The sequence below is a fragment of the Suncus etruscus genome, chromosome 19 (assembly GCF_024139225.1).
Source record: "Suncus etruscus isolate mSunEtr1 chromosome 19, mSunEtr1.pri.cur, whole genome shotgun sequence".
Lineage (NCBI taxonomy): Eukaryota > Metazoa > Chordata > Mammalia > Eulipotyphla > Soricidae > Suncus > Suncus etruscus.
This window is the reverse complement of record NC_064866.1, coordinates 28,118,768-28,142,481: the sequence shown is the minus strand read 5'-3', so window position 1 is coordinate 28,142,481 and position 23,714 is coordinate 28,118,768. Positions and strand designations below refer to the sequence as shown.

At 41.8% G+C, this 23,714-nt stretch overlaps 1 protein-coding gene across 1 annotated transcript in view; it reads right to left on the bottom strand.

Moving 5' to 3' along the window:
- The window catches only part of GNAI3 (G protein subunit alpha i3), a 39,314-nt gene extending 18,458 nt beyond the window's left edge, over positions 1-20,856 (bottom strand). The window contains exon 1 of the mRNA XM_049765764.1: positions 20,627-20,856. Within this exon, the coding sequence (XP_049621721.1) occupies positions 20,627-20,744 (118 nt within the window). The 5' untranslated portion in view covers positions 20,745-20,856. The remainder of the gene's footprint in view (positions 1-20,626) is intronic.
- Between the last annotated feature and the right edge of the window lie 2,858 nt (positions 20,857-23,714).

Below are 23,714 nucleotides of genomic sequence, written 5' to 3'. Positions count from 1 at the left end.
TCGAATCCTGGCATCCCATATGATCTCCCGAGCCTCCCAGGAGGGATTTCTGAGCATAGAGCCAGGAGTAACCCCTGAGTGCTGCCGGTGTTACCCAAAAATCAAAAACCAACCAACCAAACAAACAAACAAACAAAAAAAAAACAAACAGAACAAGAGGTATATATGCAGTTAGCATATGTAATAATCATCAACATGGTTAAACAGACAATGATTCACTGGCACATACTCTACTACTGAATCAATTTCTTTTCTGAAGTATCTTCTTAATTTAAAGGAACTCCTTTGAGAGCAGGTACCATACCACAAGCCTTCCTACTTCTTTCCATACATCTACTACATAGTTAGTGGTCATAAAAAAAATGGTAAGTTATTTGCAAGGTATTTATAAATCAGAATGAAAAAGCTAATGCAAATAAATAATAAAATGAATAAAATCTATCCAGCTCACATACAGACCAATTTAGAGAGATAGTATACATTAGAATTTCTTGTTTCTGTGCAGTTAAATCCAGCCTGATCCTCAGTTTCACTCATTCATGGTCCCTCCAGCAAAAACCATGTGTGGCACCAAACCCCAGAATATATAAAAGCAAAATTAATCCTACAAAATGGCTGATACTCAGAAACTGGCTTTTGGGTTGTTCTAGACACAATGCCTTCTTTTTCTCATTAGCTTTGATGTAAAGAAAAGCAGTCTAAAGAAGATACCTGAACGTTCTAAGAACGTTCTGTGCTTTTAGACAGAACAAATTTCCTTCTATGTAGAACACAACAAGCCAACAAATGTTTAGTAAAGTGCTTGGCACATAGTAGGTTTTCAGTAAATGTTAATCAACTATTATTTCTGAAAACCATTTTCACTGTTTCTGGAATGCTACTGAGTAATGCTAAGGTCCAAAGAAAGAAAAATAAAAATAAAAAAAAAAAAAACCATCACCTTGGATATTAATGCTAGTTCAAAATCCTATTGGAAACAGGTTTACTTAACAGCTGTTTCACAATAATAAACCGTATAAATAGAATCTGAATTCACACACTTAAACAGAAGCTTATAACCTAACAGCTACAGCAAACTATGTCAAAGCATTAGTCATATATTCTCCACCCCACCCTGAAAACAAAAAAACCACTCTTTTCCTTAAATACATTTCAGTCTAAATACATTTCAGCCTACTCGCTCCTCTCCCACGCTCCTAAACATCTGTTTTTCCTTTGCTCCTCCCTGAAGTCCCTTACTGGTCTCTGCACTACTACCATTTGCATGGTAGCTATTTCACTGACAATGGAAATGCTCCCTTTCCTTTAAAAGATACGTTTCTACAGAGAAGTCTCAAAACTTTTCAAAACTTTTCAAAGTCCAGGGTTAGTTCCTTTTCCAGAGCTTTTGAGAACTAAGTGACTCTATGGCACTATTTTGGGATAACCCTCTCACCATTGATACATTGTCCCACATTTCTGGACGTAAGAGAATTTAAGACAAGAAGAGCTGGTTCTTCTACCACAAGGTGAAAAAGCCTGTTCTGTAAATAAATAGTTCTTTTCTAGCTTATTCTCACATTTTCTAGGTAACACGGACACTTAAAAAGCTTTTTTGGTTAATGACAGACACTATGCAGTCATAAACTGTGAAAGAGGCCATTTCAGTCTTAAATCTACCACAACTAGCTGTGACCTTGAGCAAGTCACAATGCCTGGCTCCTGGTACAGAAAATGTGAAGAACCTTGGCCTAGACACTATTTGAAGACCAAAATTATTACAATGCAACAAGCAGCCTAACTCTGCAATTCTGACTTCAAACAAAGCAAGAATCTCCTGTAAACCTAAGCAGTCACAATAGCTAAAGGGATCAACATGCTTGCTAATCATGTACTCTCACACCAACAGGGTCTAAAGAGGAAAAGGAATTAAAAGCAGGGAACAATAATAAAGAAGTTTTCTGGAAGACAACTTTTTTTGGGTGGTGCTTTGGGAAGAGGGTGGCAGTTTTGCTCTGCACTCAGAACTGCTCCCAGCAAGCTCGGGGGACCATATGGGATGCTGGGATTGGAACCACCATCCGTCCTGGACCAGCTGGGTGCAAGGTAAATGCCCTACTGCTCTACAGACCTTGATTCGATCCCGGCGCCCCAAATGGTCAGTCCCCCAAGCTAGGAGCAATTTCTTTTCTTTTTTCTTTTTGGTTTTTGGGTCACTCCCAGCAGCGCTCAGGGGTTACTCCTGGTTCTACACTCAGAAATCGTTCTTGGCAGGCTCGGGGGACCATAAGGGATGCCGGGATTAGAACCGCTGTCCTTTCACATGCAAGGCAAATGCTCTACCTCCATGCTCTCTCTCTGACCCCATAGGAGCAATTTCTGGGCACAGAGCCAGCAGTAACCCCTGAGCGTGTCCAGGTGTGGCCCCAAAACCAAAATAATAATAATAATAATAATAATAACAACAACAATAAATTTCAGGTCAGATAGTTTAACGGGCTGAACACTTGCTTTGCATGTAGATAGTCCAGCATAGCATAGCTCCCAGCCCCCAGAACAGAGATGGCAGTAGACCCTTAAACAAACAAAATATAATAGCATTTCTGTCTCCCTAATTCCTTTTTACTGACATGTGTAGAGTTAATAGAGAAAAAATTCAGATGAAGGTAAAAATGAAATTTTTAACCATAATGCTTTTTCAAGGAACCATAATTAATATGAAATCCAGCTGTTTCCTAATTCAGTACAAGAAAGATTAGACTAATGATCATGAAATGGTGGAATGTCACAAAGAAAATAAAACTTGTTATTCTATATGTTTTATTGGAGGGGCTCTGTTTTTAAACAAACATGACTCCAATGAGACCAGGGCCACCAAGAGACTTCAAATACAAATAAACTAAGAATTTATTCGAACAAATGTAGTAGATCTCACAGGATGAGTCAGATCTATTTTTCTTATGAAATTAGAATGGTTCCTTAGTATAAAACATCAGAACCATTTATTTACCAACCCATTGTTCCTTAAATGTACCCTGCCTCTATATAAACATTCTTGACAATTCCATTCAAATCAAACTTCAGTTCTGCTGAAACTGTCTTCATTTCCTCAGAGCAGTTATTGCTCCTGTCCTGAGAGCTGAAAATGGCTTATTCATCCCTTTTTAGCATTAGTTCCAGGAATTCAATTCCAAGACTAAATCTCAAACTACTTTTTCCAACTACCTCACCTCATTTTATCTCTAGTCAACTTCAGCTACTATTTTTTAATACCATGATTATGATATTGTTAATTTGGCTACTCTTTAAAAATTATTTTACTATGGGGCCGGAGAGATAGCATGGAGGTAAGGCAATTTGCCTTGCATGCAGAAGGACAGTGGTTCGAATCCTAGAATCCCATATGGTCCCCTGAGCCTGCCGGAGGCGATTTCTGAGCATAGAGCCAGGAGTAACCCAGGGGCGCTGCCAGGTGTGACCCAAAAACCAAAAAAAAATTATTTTACTATCATTTCAGCTCTTAATTTCCGCATGTTTCTTTAACTGGTTTTCTCAATTCTGATTTCAATGGAATGAATTCCTGTTGGTACAACCTGAATGCAAATCCTCTGACACAATAGTATTTCTCTCCAAGGGCTGGGTCTGGCCCTCAATGCCAACACCAAAGCACTGCAATTATTTGGGTCTGTTTAGGACATCTCTGGTCCTGAACATGAGCTCACACATTTCTTGAAAGCACAACATAGTTCTTTCTTTTTGCATCTCTATTCCCCCACCCCACCCCACCCCACCCCTCCCCCAATTCTGGACCACAATCTAGGGCAGAGTAGGCATATAAAAACTGTGGGATAAATGAGTTGAGTTTCTGTGTGATTTGGGAATTGCCTAATCATATTTTGCAAATGCCAGTTGCAATGGATGGAATTTCCAATGTGGGTAGTTAAGAGAATCAAATTCCTCCGCTCTTTACTCAGTCTCACCCCCATTCCTGGCCATGCCTTCAACTCTCACCCCACAATTCTACTGATAATAAATTCAAATTTACTCACAAACCCTGTCTCAGCTGCTTGTACGTGATACCAACTTCAGTAAAATAAAGTGCATGAAAATAAAAACTGATCAGACATGAATACCAAATCCAAAGTCAATGACAACAGAATCAATCCCCAAACTACAACAAGCTGTATAGGGAGTAACAGTTGCACTAGCATTACGGGGGTAAAGGAGGGAGATGTGGGATGCATGCTGGAAATAGGGGTGGAGGGAGGACAACACTGGTAGTGGGAATGCCCCTCATTCATTGTCACTATGTGCCTCAAAAATATTACTGTGAAAGAATTGTAATTCACTTCGACCACAATAAAAAAAAATAATGAAGTGCATGAAACATAGTGAATACTCATTAAATATTTTAGTGGATAAGTGAATTTTAAAGTAGGCCCCATCCCCAGTAGTGCTCAAGTGCTATTTACCTCTTGTACTCTCCTCTCCTCCAGCCTGAGATATGTCTCTTACTACATCTTTTTTTTTCCTTCTTTGCAGTGCCTGGGTCCTGAAATCAGGTTTTCTCCATGCACCTCATCCCTGAGCCAAATCTTTGATGCCCTAAATATCTTAAGTTTAAAGAAAAGGCTGGAGCAATAGCAGACCGGTAGGGCACTTGTTTGCACGTGGCCAACCCAGGACAGACCCTGGGTCAATTCTTGGCATCCCATATGGTCCCCAAGCCTGCCAGGAGTGATTTCTGAGCGCAGAGCCAGGAGTAACCGCTGAGCGCCACCGGGTGTGAACTCCCTTTCCCCCAAAAAAGATTAAAGAAGTCAGTGAATTGGGACTTGGCCAGACAGAGATAATGGGTCTTGTTCTGAATAACACTATTTGTGGAAGCAATCAGCACACAGAAGAAAAATTGGAGGGGGGGTGTGATGTTGGAATAACGGGGTTTCATCCTATTCAGGATATGCCTGTTACTTACTAGTCAGAAGAAACTTTGGATGGAAGCAACCTTTGGACTGGTGCTTTAGACCACCTGTTCTCCACCCTTCGGGCCATCCAAAGGTGCTCCTACCCGACCACAATCTACTAAGGGATTCAATGGACAATGACCTCCATGACACATGCTCCACGGCCCTCCCTGTCTAAGTCAGGAGCAAAGTACATTGACACAGGACAAGTGGCCCAGTCAAAGACTGATTGATTGAAGGCCTACACCCTGTGCCGCAAGCTGCAAAGGCCGAGGACCAGTTAGATTATCCATGGAATCTGTACTAGGAGATACAGAAAACTTAAACAAGATTGCTGAGTAATAATTCAGACTACCAATGCAAAACTTCATGTCACAAACGTCAAGACTCAGAGGAAGTTGGTCTGGAAATACAACTGTGTGGAGAAACTTGAAGCTAGTGAGAAGGGAAGCACGCAGAAAGTGAAGAAAAAGAATGGGCTGGGACCAGGCAGACTAGAAAAAGACACAGACAAGAAACAACTGAAGATAAAAAAGGAAAAAGAGGCAGAAACAGTGAAGACAGTGATAAAAAAAGAACAGAGTTTAAAGGCAGAGACAACAGATCAGCCAGCACAACAGCGGTCCTGGCTCTGATGGCACGTTCTTCCTAGAAGGCCCTTTATGCCCATGACTTTTGTTTTGTTTTGTTTTGTTTTATTGGGCATACCCATTTGATGCTCAGGGATTACTCCTGGCTATGTGCTCAAAATCACCCCTGGCTTGATGGGACCATATGGAATGCTGAATGGAATCGAAGTCCGTCCTGGCTAGTGCTTGCAAGGCAGGTGCCTAGTTACCTCTAGCACCACCGCTCCGGCCCCTATGCCCACAAGTCTTTAATGCTCCTTTGGATGTACTGTCTGATCCATGTGTCCCCAACAAAAAAGAAAAAGTGTGAATGTAAATAACTAGGTTCAAGTTAACTGGATCAATTAACTTTTAGCCCTTAATTTTAATCAATACTGGATACATGAAAGAGAATGATTTATTTATAACATATGTAATAACAAAATAAACAACTGTTCCTATCATCCAACATAAGATAATTAAATGCTACTGGTAGCCTATGAAGCCACCCACGTGTCCTTCCCCAGTATCAATTGCTTGTTCATTAACCCAGAAGGTAAATAGGCAGAGAGGGAGGGGGAGATGCACAAAGCCTGGACAACTAAAAGAAGGCCAGTCTGCATAGGAGTGTGTGGTTTCTTTCACATCTTCCATCAATTACAAGAGCCTGATCCTACCGTTTTACAAGCCATCTAAACCATAAAGCAGAGAGCTGAGAATTGTTTCACATTCATAAATCACCTACAGAAAGGGCCTATTTGATAATATCAAACAGCATACTTTTTTTGGTCACACCCCAAGATGCTCAGGGGTTACTCCTGGCTCTGCACTCAAAAGTCGCTCCTGGCAGGCTTGGGAGACAATATGGTATGCTGGATTCAAACCAGGGTCCATTCTGTGTTGGCCACATGCAAGGCAAACACCTTACCACTGTGCTATCGCTCTGGTCCCTAAACAGCAGACTTAGCTCAGGCAGCTCTATTAGGTATCAGCAGTTGAGAACATGAACAAAATCATTTGAGTGCTGCTAAGAAGTATTCATTCTTTTTATACAACAAACCAATTAAGAAGTGAGTTTCTAGCAACTCCTGTTAAGATTTACTAATGAGATAGTATATTTTCTTAACCCACTTGACAGCTGCTAGACATTAATATAATGGACTTTGAATTTCAATCTGTAAAGCATGTGCAAACATTTAATGTCTGAAACTTAGAAAAATATTTTCTGAACACTGCTTAATAAAAACTTTTATTCTGAATCATTGTTCTATTAGTGTAACATTTCAAGTGACTTCAAAGAGAGTTTTCAGACTTCCAGATTAAAATCATGTTGTAATGACAAAAAAAAAAAAAAAAAAAAAAAAAAAAAAAAGAAGTGAGTTTCTGGGGCCGGATCGATGGTGGGAAGTGGTAAGGTATCTGCCTTGCCGGTGCTAGCCTAGGATGCACTCAGGGGTTACTCCTAGTTCTGTGCTCAGGAGTCGCTCCTGGCAGGCTCGGGGAACCATATAGGATGCCGAGATTCAAATCATCATCCATCCTGTGTTGGCTGCATGCAAGGCAAACACTTTACCACTGTGCTATCGATCCAGTCCCGTTTCAAATTTTTCTTGACAAAAATGTAAAATATTGTTAATATGCAGATACACACCCAACACAATAAATAAATGTTTTGGTGCTTAGAGGTCATTCCTGGCAAAGCCAGGTGCCTGGGATCAAACCTACAAGCAAAGTAATTGCCTTGCCCACTGTACAAGGTCTCCAACCTCTATACATTAAATACTCTACTAGTGAGTCATACCTCCAGCCCCAAATCAAACATTTTTGACGAGTTACATTTTAAGTAAAAGAAAATGAATGCACAAATAGTATTTATACAAATTCATGCACATAAATAATAAAGACTACCTTTAACCCAGATCATTATATGTGTATGAAGAGATAACCCCAAAAGTTAACTGTAATGCTAAATTCATTTATTAAAAATCCTGTTCCTCAAATTTTTATAATTAAGAATGCAATAAGAGTCCTGCAAGACAGGAAAAGATTACAGACATTCAAAGTACAAAATTTACACTTGAGTGCCAAGTGTAAGATATAGTCAGGTATCCAACTACCCAAGAGCTGAGTATTACTTGGAAAAAAACACAACTCCTTGTGATAGTTTATATACAGCAACATAATGGTCACAAGAAACAGCCAGAAGGGAAAATCTATCTTCCACCAAAGATGTTTTTAAATAACTAAGTTTTGCTTTATTTTTTAGTTGTTGGGCTACACCTGACAATGGTTAGGGCGTACTGCTGGCTCTGTGATCAGGGAACCACACCTGGTGTGGTTCAATGCACCAAAGCTGGATGGGGCCACATGCATGGCAAGCATGCATATCTTAGGCATTCTACTATCATTCCAGCCCATAAATAAAATTCACACAGTAAATAGTTGTGCTTTGTCACAGGTCCAACAGAAACCTCAGAATATAATCAATAAAATTTCCAAAATTGAACTTCTTAATACACTGGTGTCTTAAGGTGAGAATTCAGCTGAGTAACTGTGAAGATAATTAGGATACTTGTCATACTCAACATGTATGTTAAAATGCAAAGAGGGAAAAAAATAATCTGCAAGTCAGGGCCATTGTCAACCCAAAAGAGTAAAGTCTGACTAAATGGAAAAGCTCTCATTTCTTTTAAGGATTTTATTTGAAGTTAGACAAAAAAAAAAAAAAAAAAAAAAGGGTTTTAAATAAATAGAAATATTAAAATGCTAAAATCATATCCTATCTACTTGAGCCAAAGTGACAGTACAGTGGGTTGGGTCTTGCCTTGCATGCAGCCAACTTGGGCTCAATCTCCAGCATTCCATACAATCCTCTGAGTAATCCCTGAGCACAGAGTCAGGAGTAAGATCTGAATATCGCTGGGTGTGACCACAAAAGAAATACAATAAACATAAATATTAGAGGGAATCAGAGAGTATAAATGAACTTTCTGTTCTAACCTTGCATCTTATTATAAACTGAAAATTATTCCAAAATAAAAAATATTTGAAAACATTTTAAGTAGTCTAAAAAACTTAAAGAATGCAAGTATTGATGAGAAAATTAACATAGATTTTACAACTTCCATAGACAGCAATATCATATCACAAACAGAACTACATCATGAGGCTGGAGCGATAGCACAGTGGTAGGGCATTTGCCTTGCATGTGGTTGACTGGGACAGATCCAGGTTAGATCCCTGGCATTCCATCTGGTCCCCTGAACCTGCCAGGAGCGACCCAAAAGAGCAAAAACAGAAAAAAAAAAAAAAAAAAGGAAAGAAAGAAAGAAAAAGAAAAGAAAGACTATGTAAACCATGGACATAATATTAACATCACATCAAAACAACATCACGGGGCCGGAGAGATAGCATGGAGGTAAGGCGTTTGCCTTTCATGCAGGAGGTCATCGGTTGGAATCCCGACGCCCCATATGGTCCCCCGTGCCTGCCAGGAGCAATTTCTGAGCCTGGAGCCAGGAATAACCCCTGAGCACTGCCGGGTGTGACACAAAAACCAAAAAAAAAAAGAAAAGAAAACAACATCACATTGTTTGGAAGTGAAGGCAGGAGGGATAGTACAGAGATCAAGGTGCTCACCTTGCCACAGCGGTCTCCAGTTCAATCCCCAATAGCCCTCAGCACAATCAGGAGTAAGTCCTGAGCATTACTAGATGTGATCTCCAAGCCTAATAACCATAGTAAATAAATATGTTCTAACTCTTCAAGAAAGAAAAGTTCCATTAAAAGGAAGTCACTTTAAAACAATTATTTTTTAAGGGGTCAGAGGCTGAAGATCTGAGATGCCTAGAAATCCTTGGCCAAGTGGCAATTCAATGGGCATGAGGGCATGAGGATGAGACTGCTCACACCACATGGTAGCCAGGATTAACTGGGTCACCACTACTCTGGTGCTCAGGGGTCCCAGGCCCAGACCTAGTCTGGCCAGAGCTGGGGAAGATAAATGCTGCCAGGAATCGAAATTGAATGGGCTACATGCAAGGCATAACATTTAACTTTTTTTGTTTGGGGGTCACACCTAGTGGTGATCAGGGGTTATTCCTGGCTCTTCACTAAGGAATCAATCACTCATAGCAGGCTCAGGAAACACATGGGACACGGGATAGAAATTGGGAAAGCTGCATGCAAGACAAGCACCCTACCTGCTGTACTCTATCTTATGCCCTGTCTTATCTCTTCTGTTCCACCTATGTTTAATCTAAACACAACACTCAAAAATCAATTTTTGGTGTGAATAGTAAAACTGCCACCTGAGAATCATCAGACTCGGTGACAAAAAGAGGCCCAACTGCCAAAGCAGTAACTGAACAGTGAACACTCAGATAATTTTTTTGTCACATCTGGCGGCGCTCAGGGGTTACTCCTGGCTCTATGCTCAGAAATGACTCCTGGCAGGCTTGGGGGACCATATGGGATGCCGGGATTTGAACCACCAACCTTCTGCATGAAAGGCAAACACCTTACCTCCATGCTATCTCTTCGGCCCCAGATAATTCTTAATCTTCCTTAAATCTTTAAGTATCTTCTTCTTTTTTGGGGTTTTTTTTTTTTTTTTTTTTTTTGGTTTTTGGGCCACACCCGGTAATGCTCAGGGGTTACTCCTGGCTATGTGCTCAGAAGTTGCTCCTGGCTTGGGGGACCATATGGGACACCGGGGGATCGAACCGCTGTCCGTCCAAGGCTAGCGCAGGCAAGGCAGGCACCTTACCTTTAGCGCCACCGCCCGGCCCCAAAGTATCTTCTAAGTCTAACATGAAATCAAAGAAATTCAGGTCTAAAGACTAGACCCTCCTGATTCTATTTTTAACATCAGGTACAGGTACAAGTTTAAATTTTTAGGTAGTCTTTTTTTCTTGGTTCATATTACATATATTAATTTCTATAACATTACAGTTCCAGGACATAAAAAATAGGGTATGTCACATGCAAAGAGTGCTTTAACAAAATTAGAAAATTAAGCATTGATCCTAACACAATGTTATTCAGTTCAAGCATCTTGAATTACAGAAATGATACAGATAACTGCTAAGCAGGTAACAGGATAGCTTGCATAGATAAAGTCCTTAAGAAAACTCTAACTTGTTGAACACATAAAAAGGACTAGCCCAAAATGAACAGTTAAAACCAGAAACCAAATACTAGAGCTATTTCTATTTTTTCTAGCATTTCTATCATGAATACTATGAATTTTTATGGCTTTCGTGCTTTTAACTATCTTCCCAAGCAGCTTGTGTTAAATTAATTTTAAATTCAAAAATAAAAGAAATTAACCACATAAAAGTAGCACTTCTTATAACTTGTCAAAATATTCTATTTGGGGGCCAGTGTGATAGCACAGTGGTAGGGCATTTGCCTTGAACGAGGCTAATTTAGGACAAACCCGGGTTCAATCCTTGACCTCCAATATGGTCCTCGGAGTCTGCCAGGAGCGATTTCTGAGCAGAGCTCAGAGTAACCCCTGAGCACTGTCAGGTGTGGCCCAAAACAAACAAACAAAAAACAAATTCCATTTGACTGACAGTATTCAAGCAAGGAACCCCTGAAACTGGACCTCAATGTTTAGAACAAAGAAAATGATGCTCAAGCTAGAGGACAGCTCATGGGAAGGACCCAAGTGAATGCTATGCATGTAAAAGGCAGATGGCTCAATCCCTGATCATATACAGGGTCCCTGAGTAGCTCCAGGAGTGACCCTTAAGCAATGGGCCATTAAATAATTCACAAGTGATGCCAGGTGTGGCCCCCCCTCCTCAAAAAGGAAAGAAAATAATACTCAGAGATAAGGACTAATTGACCATCTTTAAATTTCTGCTCTTTCTCTGCCTTATATTACATGATATTTCCTATCAGTGAGTTCAAAGCAATGCATTTATTAGTATTAGTCTAACTTACTTTAAACAAATTTAGCAACTACTGCCTTAGACTTTTTTTTGACAACCATTTTAATTACATCTGTACTATCTCTCCAACCCCCAAGCCAGGCCTTTTAAACTAGAGAATTTGATCCATCCAGTCCTTGAAAGCATCATCTTATGAAACTTATGATCCCACAAACCACTTACTAGATCATGATTGCTAAGATTGGCTCCTCATCGCCCAAAAGCCCTTCCAAAAGCAGAATATTCCTATTTGGTAGGCTATTTAAGAGATCAGAGACTGTTTCAATGTTTCCCTATAAACACTAATAAAATATGCCCAGATCTAAACCCAAAGTAATCTAATGAACGTTATCAAAGAGGTATTATCTACTTTGGGATAGTAGAGAAATTCCAGGAACCTGGAATGGGAGTGCTAGGTACCTGAGTCAGGGGACAAGAAGCACTTGTCAGTTCGTGGATCAAAGAAGGTGGAGAGGGGTGGGGAGAGACAATCTGGGGTAAAGAGTCACGAGCAGATGGAGTTGATCCTCCGTATCTAATGGTGTGCGGAAACTAGAAAATGCTCCACATCAGCCTGACTTCGAAAGAAATGCATAGAATCCAGAATCTTTAAATATAAGAACCTGATACCGGGCCCGGAGAGATAGCACAGCGGTGTTTGGCTTGCAAACAGCCGATCCAGGACCAAAGGTGGTTGGTTCGAATCCCGGTGTCCCATATGGTCCCCCGTGCCTGCCAGGAGCTATTTCTGAGCAGACAGCCAGGAGTAACCCCTGAGCAATGCCGGGTGTGGCCCAAAAACCAAAAAAAAAAAAAAAAAAAAAAAAGAACCTGATACCAACAATAGCTAAAGTGTGAAAAAGTTTCACCGGGACCACGGAGAATGACTCGGGTTGGACAGACTGGTATGCCTGGAACCCAGAGTCGACCCTATGCCAATAAACTTCTGGGGTGAGGCCTTCTTGTAATCAGGACAAGGATTTTTTTCCGTTTTCCCCATATTTTGGGGGGCCTATGCAAACAACGGCGATTGCCACTGTCACACCTTTACTATATATTTTTTTTTACTCTTATCCTTTAAGAAAAAAAAAAACTTACTGAACTTAAAAACAAATAACTATAGTAGAATGCCTGTCTCGAATACAGGCAGGGGATGGGAAGGGGGGAATGTTACACTGGTGAAGGGAGGTGTTCTGTTTGTGACTGTAACCCAACTATGATCATGTTACTTAAATAAAAAATATATTTTAAAAATGTTTTAAAAAAAGATAAATTCAAAAAAAAAAAAGAGATGAACTTAACCAATAAGATGAAGTTGAACCACTGCTCTAGAAAAAATGGAAGGAGAGGAAACACTTCAAAACCAGGCATGTATAACTTGTTCTATTTATCTATCCAGGGCCTGAGACAGTACAAGAGATAGGGCACTTGACTAGAATGCAATAGGCCTTGCTGAGATCCATGGCTCCATATACAGCTCCACGCACTGCTAGGAATGGTCCCAGCGCACCACCAGGAATGGTTCAACCCCTCCTGGTTCACTCAAAAATAAATGAAGAGCACTTATATATCCTGATAAAGGATGCCTAATGCCTTTGAAATTGCCCACTGTGTATTTTCAATAACTATTTTCTTGACAAGAACGAGTATGAGTCAATTTCTGTTTCTAATAGGCAAAATACATCAGCAAATGTACTAGGCCCAGTAGTGTACATAAAGATGGGAAATACCTAGTTCTGTCTTTAAGAGCCATATAATAAACTAAATATACAAATAACCATACTAGAAAGCAGACATAAGAGGCATAAAAGCTACCCTATAGTTTAAAGAGAAGGACATCTATCCTACTCAGAACATCAAAAAGGTTGCAAGCTACAGTGATGCTACAGCAGATGGGTTTGCTTTGCATGCTGCCGACCCAGGTTTGATTCCTGGCATCCTACAATGTCCCCTGAGCACCGCCAGGAGAAATTCCTGAGATCAGAGCCAGGAGTAATCCCTGAGCATTGTCAGGTGTGGCTCCAAAACAAAAAACATTATAGAAAATAAAATTTATGGACCATTATAGGAAATAAAAATAAAACACTATAGGAAAATAAAATGTCAGTCAACCACAAAAAATTAATTTGTGAGGTCCATGAAACATGAACTACAGTAATAACTGTGTTACAATACTTGGCAACTAATAATTTACAAGTCTAAAGAGTTGTTTTTTAGGACTGGAGAGATAGTACAGAGGATAAGGAGGATGCTTGTACGCTGAATAGTCTTTTTCAGTCTAGAAGGTCAGTGATGCCAAAGTTCACAACAGCTGGATTTTGGAGAGAAAAGTGAGATGGGAAGGAAATTCTGTTTTTGGATACAATGAATGAAAGTATCGAGAGTTTATTAGTGCATTGAAAGCAATTAAGTACACAGATTTCCAATTCCAACTAAAAACTCTTTCCTATAAAAGATTCTTTATGGCCCAACATGTGGTTTAGTCTAGCTGGGGCAGTTGGGTGAGGGAGTGAGAGAAGGGGAAAAAGGGAGGAATGAGAGAAAAGAGAAAAGAATAAAAAATTTTTCACAACACCTAGTTTCCTCCTCCCACCATTCTGAACATTCCATTTTTGCCTAGCTACTCATTTTTCTGGCTAAAGACAAAGGGCTTTACAGAATGGATGTTAGGTGCTACTATAGAGAAACTGATGAAAAATATAAATCTTCTCACCACATATTCTGCTAGCATTTTAAAAGTATAAGGATCTAAAAAAATGTATAAGGATATTCTTTTTTGTTTGTTTTCTGGGTCACACCCGGTGGTGCTCAGGGGCTACTCCTGGCTCTAGGCTCAGAATCACTTTCGGCAGGCTCAGGGGATGCCGGGATTCGAACCACCGTCCTTCTGTATGCAAGGCAAACGCCTTACCTCCATGCTATCTCTCTGGCCCCATATAAGGATATTCTAAAGCTCTAACATGCACAAGCACCCCACGTTTAAAAAATAAAGAGGAAGTATCTGCAAAGACATCCACCCTGTTTCCACTCCACAATGAAGCTGCATACAGGGGTGGAGGGAGTGGCAGAGAAGGCAGTGTTCCTGGTTGCATCAAACTTCCCTGAAAGAGGAACTACTTTTATCAGAGATTACTGTCCCTAAACTAAGACTTTTTTTCTTAATAGTGCAAATAAACTGGAAAGGTCTAAAATGACTTTTGGGGGTGGAGGGGCTATAGTGATAGCACAGCAAGTAGGACACTTTGCCTTGCACACTTCAACTCTAATTCAATCCTAGGCACCCAACCCTCTGAGCCCCACCAGGAGTGATCCCTGAGCACAGAGCTAGAAGTAAATGGCTCAAAAACCAAAAAAATAAAATAATATACAACGTTTTGAAGAAACAAAAGTTGGGCTGTGACTAAGAGATTACAAGTCTTGACAAATCTAATTCTAAGCATGCTACTCAGTGCTGTTCAAACTACAAAATTAGCATACTCTGCAGGTAAAAGGCTTTTGCCTTGCAGGCACCCCATATGGTCTTCTGGGCACTGAAGTATGTGGCCCAAAACAAAAAATAATACTACAGGGCCAGAGAAATAGCACAGTAGTACAGTGTTTGCCTTGCACACAGCCAATCTTGGATAGATGGTAGTTCAAATCCCAGTATATGGTCCACGGGGCCTGCCAGAAGCAATTTCTGAGCGCAAGGCCAGGAGTAAGGAATAACCCCTGAGTGCCACTTGGTGTGATCCCAAAACCATAAATAAATAAATAAATAAATAAATAAATAAATAAATAAATAAATAAATAAATAAATAAGTAAGTAAGTAAGTAAGATAATACTAGCATATAGCATTATCACCCCTGAAAAGGATCAGGTTTTCTAGCTGCAAAAGTGATGAATACATTTAAATTTGAAAAGACACACAAAGGATAGTGCTTTTATATACAACCTATTTTGGCAATGTCAAATTCTTTCTTTTTTGGACCACAACTGGCAATGCTCATGGCTTACTCGTGGTCCTCATAAATGGTGCCAGGGATCAAACCCAGGTTGGTCAAGTACAAGACCTACCTGCTGTATTATATAGCTCTGGCAATATCAATTTCTTTTCAGTTATCTGGGGGTGGGAGCGAGTCCCAAGCAGTGCCCCAAATGATTGCCCTAAGTTTTGCAGTGACAAGGACCACCTGGACCACACCAGAGATGCTTAGGAGAGGAGGTCAGGGCATGTGGCAATTGGAACTGAACTAGGAGGGTCCCAAGCACTGTTCCCTTCAATAGTGAACTAGCTCCTGAGCCGAATTTCTATTCTTCATGACATTTTTTTTCTCACTTTTGCTCACATAAAGATGCGTTAATTAAAATAACACCGCTGAGGGGCCAGAGAGATAGCATGGAGGTTAGGTGTTTGCCTTTCATGCAGAAGGTCATTGGTTTGAATCCCAGCGTCCTAAATGGTCCCCCCGAGCCTGCCAGGAGCGATTTCTGAGTGTGGAGCCAGTAGTAACCCCTGAGCACTGCCAGGCGTGACCCAAAAACCAAAACAAACAAACAAACAAAAAAGAAAACAAAAAAAAAAACACTGCTGGAAGACAAAACTTTACTTTTCAAAGTTCAAGTTGAGGCTTTCAGAAGAAATGAACAGAGTTCTAATTAGAAGCATTCCTATCTGCCCTAGTGCCTGAGTCCAGCTTACATGAATTCAGTGGGTTAAGTATTTTTGTGTTTGTTTGTTTTTGTTTTTGACTACATTAAGCAGCGCTCAGGGGCTTCTCCTGGCTCTGCACTCAGAAATTACTCCTGGCAGGCTTGGTATCTGGGGATAGAACCCGGGTTGGCTGTGTGCAAGGCAAATGCCCTAACCACTGTGCTATCACTCTGGCCCCAGGCAGAACATTTTTAACAGAGGCAATAAACATGTCAAACTCATTACTCTGAGGACATATGACAATTCCTGACATCCCAGCAAAGTAAGATAGTAAGTGTTTTGAATTTGAGACTTTTTCTCTGAGTCAAGAGCCATTCTAGGTATAAATATGTAAATTAAGGGACAATTACATATCCAGCAATTTGGGTTTACATGGATGTTGGGTTCTTGTCTTCATAGAGGCAGAGTGACCGACCTAGTTTCCCCATACAGATGGCAGCAGGGACCTGTGAGGCAGAAGGCTGTAACTGAAAGCTTTCCATAACCTAAGGGAAAGTTTTCTTTGATGGCTAACTCAAAAACTGCAGATTATGCACAATTTTATTCCAAAGATACCAAAAAGGTATTTAACAATGACAAGTCACATATAACCCCTAAATGGAAAGCACTCTATAGATTATCACAGGGCTGGCAAAAGAACTCAAAGAGCTAAGAGTATTTCTTACGTGTCAGAGGCTCAGGTGTGACCCCTTGCCCTGAATAGTCAGTCTCCCAGCACTGTCAGTAGTCTCCCTGAGCTCTCGGACTGGGTATGATCCAAAAATCAACACACACAGTATCATGTGGGGAGATTACAGACACACACCGCACCCACACAAAGAATATCATGTGGGAAGATTATGATAGTATATTTATAACCAGTAATATGCAGGTACTTAAATGTGAATCAATGATCTAGCATTTCAAAATCATAAAAGTTTTGCAGATCTATACAGCAGTCTTGTCAGGAAACACAATTATGAAATAAAAATGACTTAACGCTACAGTCATGTAACACACACTGACATTTTAGTCAACAGACAGCATACAGGAAGAGGCTCCAAACGGCTACACCACAAGGCTGAGGTCTGGTGTAGGGTGGACCCTCCAGGTCTGTGTGATGACACTCTGGGATGTTCATATGCCACGATCACCTAATGACAGATTTTCTAGAACATAATCTATGACACATGACTACAATCAATAGGTATTTTTTGAAGAGAAACAACAAGATAATTTCACTCACACACACACACACACACACACACACACGCATATAAAATTCTAGCAAAAACATCTGTCTATGCAACTTATTTGAATTTGTTGGTTGAACTTACATACAAATAAAAAAAGTTCGCAGTCTGGAGTTTTTTTTGTTTGGTTTGGTTTGGTTTGGTTTTTTTGTTTGTTTTTTGTTTTTGGGTCACACCCGGCGGTGCTCAGGGGTTACTCCTGGCTGTCTGCTCAGAAATAGCTCCTGGCAGGTACGGGGGACCATATGGGACACCGGGATTCGAACCAACCACCTTTGGTCCTGGATCGGCTGCTTGCAAGGCAAATGCCGCTATGCTATCTCTCCGGGTCCGCAGTCTGGAGTTTTAATATAACAGGCAGGGCTGTTGCCTTGAATGTGGCTGACTGGGTTCAATTCCCAACACCCCATATGGTCCTCTGAGTACCACCAGGAGTGATTCCTGAGCACAAAGCCAAAGAGTGTGAGCATTGACACACACACACACACTGCCTGAGCATCACAAAGTGTAGCCCCAAATCCACAAAAATGAAAACACAAATATAAAATATTTTCCTTTGTTAAAAAAAGAATGAAATTGAAAAAAAAATTGAAAGCAAATGTTCTAGTACTTTGATTTTTAAATAAAACTTTTCAGTTTCCCTAAGTAATCATGCATTTAATTTAGTATTTAATTAAAGGCACTATTTATAAGTTCTGAGCAAAGATTTTTCTAGTTATTTGAAATAGTTCTGCTGCCAAATCCTGCCATTTGGAAGAAAGCCTCAGCGCTTACAAATGTAGTTAAAATAAAGCTAATGTCCTGAGGGAATCTTCCTCTGGTCAATATTAATAGAAACATTCACAAAAGATGCGAATACATCTTAAATGTTATAGGCAATCAAGAAAATGCTACTGCCTGAGTGTTGGGGTTGACAGCAAACTCTTAAAGGCACCAAGGACATATCTAACTTAATAATTTACAGCAAAATTTTCAGGACACCAAGTCGAGGCCCAGGACCCTGCTCATCACAACACCTGCCATAAAGAGTGGCAATTCAGACCTGCAGTTTGAACTGACGCCTCTAAAAAGATCAGGTAGTCAAGATGAAAGCTTACACTCTAGTGATAACTTTAACTTCCCCTCTATCCAGTTACCAAGGCAACTCACTCCAAACTACAAACAAGAAAGCAAGATAACCCAGAGACTAGTAGGCAGGCAGGCAGGCAGGCAGTACCTCTGCCAGCAGTTGAATTTTTCTGTCCTCGGAAGCCTTGGATTATTGATTATGTCCTGAAAATTTGATACTTTCCTCAAAGCATCTCCTTTTTCTCAAAGATCAATGGCCTTGAAAAGTTTCATAGTTTATAAAAGCCATTACCCCTCCTTCACTATTCCCTAAAAGGGTCCTAGAAAGAACAAACAGTAAAAGCTCTGTGGCTTGTCTTTTGGCTGGATTAGTGAACACCTAGGAATTAAAATTCACTGAGTCTCAAAATTTTTCAAAGAACACCTACTGGAAAATGCATAGGATATAGAAAAGCCACTTCAAGGGTGGCCAGTCAGTTCATCAGAAATTTCTTTACATCTGCTGTTTTGTCTAAAGTGACCAAAAGTCAAATGAATAAAAGACAGCTAGCCAGAACTGTTTCAGCTTTGCAGGAGACACACCCAATTCCCGTGTCTCTTCTCAGCTAACTCCATTTCCACACAATCACCATCCTGAGGTTTTTCCAGCAACTCCCAACAGACTTAACTACAGCCTGATGTTTCTGTGCCACAAACTTCACAGTCCCTCCCCCCACCCCTTTATAACCCCCCCCCAAAACAAGAGCTACAAAACCGTGAGAAGCTAGAAACAAGAGGAACATCCTATAAACAGGAGGGCCCGATCGCTCGCCACGGTTTCCGACATAGCAATAAAATTTAAAAAATAAATAAATAAAAATATAGGAGACGCTGGAGCGACTATTGTAGAATGGGCATGTGTTTGCCTTCATGCATATGGTTGACCAGGGTTCGATCTCCATCCAGCACACCAATTTGGTCCCTCAAGCTCTTTCAGGAGTGAATCCCGGTGTGCAAGGTCAGGAACAAGCCAAAGGCAATATTCTAGAAATAGACAGTCTCTGCACCCACCGCCCCAAAATCCTTGCAATCTTTATCTGAAAACAGTGTCAATGAATCTCAGCCACCCAGCTTCACTCTTCCTTCCGTTTAGCAGCCATTTAAAAATGCCTAATCTTGGGGGCCCGGAGAGATAAAATAGTAACAGCAATAGGGCATTTGCCTTGCACAAAGCCCAAGATCCAGGACAGTGGATGGTTCGAATCCTGGCATCCCATAGGGTTCCTCATGTGCCTGGCAGGAAAGATTTCTGAATGCAGAGCTAGGAGGAACCCCTGAGCACTGCCCAGGTGTGACCCCAAAACCAAAAATATATCAAATAAAAGACTGAATGCAGAGCTAGGAGGAACCCCTGAGCATTGCCAGGTGTTACCCTAAAACCAAAAAATATAAAATAAAAGACTAAATGCAGAGCCAGGAAGAACCCCTGAGCACTACCTGGTGTGACCTCAAAACCAAAAAATATAAAATAAAATACTGAATGAAATAGCCAGGAGGAACCCCTGAGCACTGCCCAGGAGTGACCCCCAAAACCAAAAGAGTATAAAATAAAATACTGAATGCAGAGCCAAGAGGAACTACTTGAGCACTAGTGGGTGTGACCTCAAAACCAAAAAAGTATTAAAATAAAATACTGAATGCAGGGCCAGGAAGAACCCATGAGCACTGCCCAGGAGTGACCCCCCAAAACCAAAAGAGTATAAAATAAAATACTGAATGCAGAGCCAGGTGTGACCCCCAAACCAAAAAATATAAGACTGAATGCAGAACCAAAAAAATAAATAAAATAAAATGCTAAATGCAGAGCCAGGAGGAACCCCTGAGCACTGCCAGGTGTAACCCCCAATTCCAAAAAATACAAAATACTGAATGCAGAGCCAGGGGTTCTGGGTTCGGGGCTTCCTGAGCACTGTCAGGTGTGACCCCCCCAAATGCAATCAAATAAAACAAAGATGTGCAAGCTGGAAGCCAACGGCGACAGGGTCCTGGGCCGACGATCCTCGACTCGGTTGGGGTTCCTTTTCCTTCTGGACACTCTGGGGGCCCCCAGAGTCGGTCCTGCGGGCGAGGAACACACCCAGCCCGGGCGGGCCCCTCCCTCACCGAGCAGCAGCAGTTTGACTTCCTTGGCCGCCTTCTCCCCGTCCACCCGCAGGTCGCGGTCGATCATCTTGCTCCGCTCCACCGCCGCCTTGTCCTCGGCGCTCAGCGTGCAGCCCATGGCGGCGGCGACAGACGGCACCGGCCGGGCTCGACTTCAGCAAGCGCGTCGCGTCTCTGGGGCGGCGGCCTGGCCTCTCCCTCCCTAGGTCCCTAGGTCTCGGCTCTAGGAACCGGACGTCCGGTTTGCGACACTTCCGGAAACGCCCTACGGCTCTGGGGACCGGATATCCGATTTGCGACACTTCCGGAAACGCCTTATTACAGCCGGCCCCGCCTCGCCTCCCTCGGGCGCTCCACGCTCGCTCGAGGCCCGAGGGGAGAGGCACGTGACCGGAAGCGGAAGTGGTTTTCTTTTTTTTTTTTTCCTTTTTTAAGGCCCGCGCCTTAGGCAGGTAGGTTCTGCATTATGAATTGTTGCTCATTTTCTCAATCTCCCCCTTTTCAAGCCTTTTTTTTTTTTTTTTTTTTTTTTTTTTTTTTAGGGCGCTCTAGTAGGCTCAATGAGGAGAAATGGGGAGCTGCCTCTCTCTCCCAACCGTTGACCCACATTCCAGATTTGAATGAGGGCGAGAAGAGAAACCAAATTTTATAGGTTTTGGTTTTGGGGGTCACACCCAGCAATGCTCAGGTGTGGGGTTCCTTCTGGCTCTGCATTCAGTATTTTATATATTTTTGTTTTGGGGGTCTCACCTAGCAATGCTCAGGGGTTCCTCCTAGCTCTGCATTTAGCATTTTATTTTATTTTATTTTATTTGGTTTTGGGGGTCTCACCCGGTAGTGCTCAGGGGTTCCTCCTGGCTCTGCATTCAGTCTTTGATATTTTTTGGTTTTGGGGTCACACCTGGCTCTGCATTCAGTATTTTATATTTTGGGGGCTTCTCTTTGAAGAAGAGAAAAAGAAGCCATGAAAAGAGGAAGAAGGAAATGAAGAAGAGGAGGATTAGAAAGAAAAAAATGAGGAAGTAGAAGAGGAGGAAGAGGAAGATGTAGAAGAAAAAAGAGGAGGAAGAGAAAGGAAGAGAAGAAAAAAGAAAATGGACTGAATATTATTTTATTATTATTATTTTGGTTTTTGAGTGACACCAGGCACCATGTGGGATGCTGGGATTCGAACCACCGTCCTTCTGCATGCAAGGCAAACGCCCTACTTCTATGCTATCTCTCCAGCCCTATTTTTAATTTTTTCCCTTTTTTTTTGGTTTTGGGGTCACACCCAACAGTGCTCAGGGGTCACTCCTGGCTCAACGCTCAGAAATCGCTCCTGGCAGGCTCGGGGGACCATATGGGATGCCGGGATTCGAACCACTGTCCTTCTGCGTGCAAGGCAAACACTTTACCTCCATGCTACCTCTCCGGCCCTATTTTTAATTTCTTTTCTTATAATAGTGTCTTTGTTTGAGCACCATGGTTATAAACATGTTTGTAGTTGAGTTTCAGTTTCAAAAAAAAAAAAAGAAAGAAAGAAAAGAATGAGGGCAAGAAACTGGGGATTACCCAAGTGAACTCCCTTGTTATGCTGGAATTTCTACCGGGAATTTCTCATTAGTCAGAAAGTACCTTTGATCTCCTGCAGTGGAGCTTCCTGGCACCCGTCCCAAGAGTGGGAAATTTGGGGCCAGAGAGGTAGCACAGCGGTAGGGCGTTTGCCTTGCATGCCGCCCATCCAAGATGGACTGTGGTTCGAATCCGGCATCCCATATGGTCCCCTGAGCCTGCCAGGAGCGATTTCTGAGCGCAGAGCCAGGAGTAACTTACCCCTGAGCTCCCTCAGGTGTGATTCAAAAACAAAAGAAAGAGTAGGACATTTTCCATGGAGTCTTCGCTGCTTCAGCCTGGCCCCAACCACCACACCTGTGAGAGGTGGAGGAGAATTGACCTCATCTCACTGCCTCCCCTGCTCCCAAAGTGTGCCTTGGACTTTGTACCACCAAGGATGATGGGTATTGAATGTCGGGGCTTTTGGAAGTTGCCCAATTCCTGAACGGGTAAAAGGCCCCTTGGAATCACCACAGAAGCCCTTTCTACTTGACAGAGGAACCAGTAGTTCCCCTAGTCTAGAACATCGTTTTGGTGTGCCGGTTGTGACCCCCAAACCAACCCCCTTTTGTTAGTTTTGACACTTCTAGCCCCCACAGATAGGCCTGTGGTGTTGAATTTTGCCAGATGAGTTGATCTCAACCCACCCAGTGACAAATCATTTGTTTTTCTTTGTCAGTCTAAAACGCCATCTCTTGAACAACCACACAGAAAGGAGGTTGTGGTGCAAATGTCCACTCCAGTCTGAAAATAATGCCTCCCCACCATAAGGGTCCTGTCTTTTTAAGCTCAGTCTGGGTGCTCTTGTCATGGTGACTTCAATGACCTTTTCCATTTTTTGCCAACGAAAACTACATTTTGAGGCCAGAACGCTAGTACAGCCGGTAGGGTGTTTCCCTTGCACACAGCCGATCCAGATTAGATCCCCAGTAATCCATTGGTCTCTCATGCCTGCCATCCCCCCCAAAAAAATATTTTATATTACAGGGCAAGGCTATTCAATGTTGTTTCCCAAATAGAATCTAAATCTTAAGAGTTTTCCAAGAGTGTCTGGGAACCAGTCTTTAGAGGTCTTCTTGCGTGTCACCTAACCATTTTAAACACCATTTCATCCACTGTTCTTCAAACTTTGGATGCCTATTCTTCAAAGGTTAAAACATCTTAAATCGGGCCCGGAGAGATAGCACAGCGGTGTTTGCCTTGCAAGCAGCCGATCCAGGACCAAAGGTGGTTGGTTCGAATCCCGGTGTCTCATATGGTCCCCCGTGCCTGCCAGGAGCTATTTCTGAGCAGACAGCCAGGAGTAACCCCTGAGCACCGCCGGGTGTGGCCCAAAAACCAAAAAAAAAAACACATCTTAAATCATTCCCAAATGACTGTTTTAAAGAGGACTCCTTGGGGCCGGAGCGGTGGCACAAGTGGTAGAGCATTTGCCTTGCATGTGCTAACCTAGGACAGACCGTGGTTCAATCTCCCTGTGTCCCATATGGTT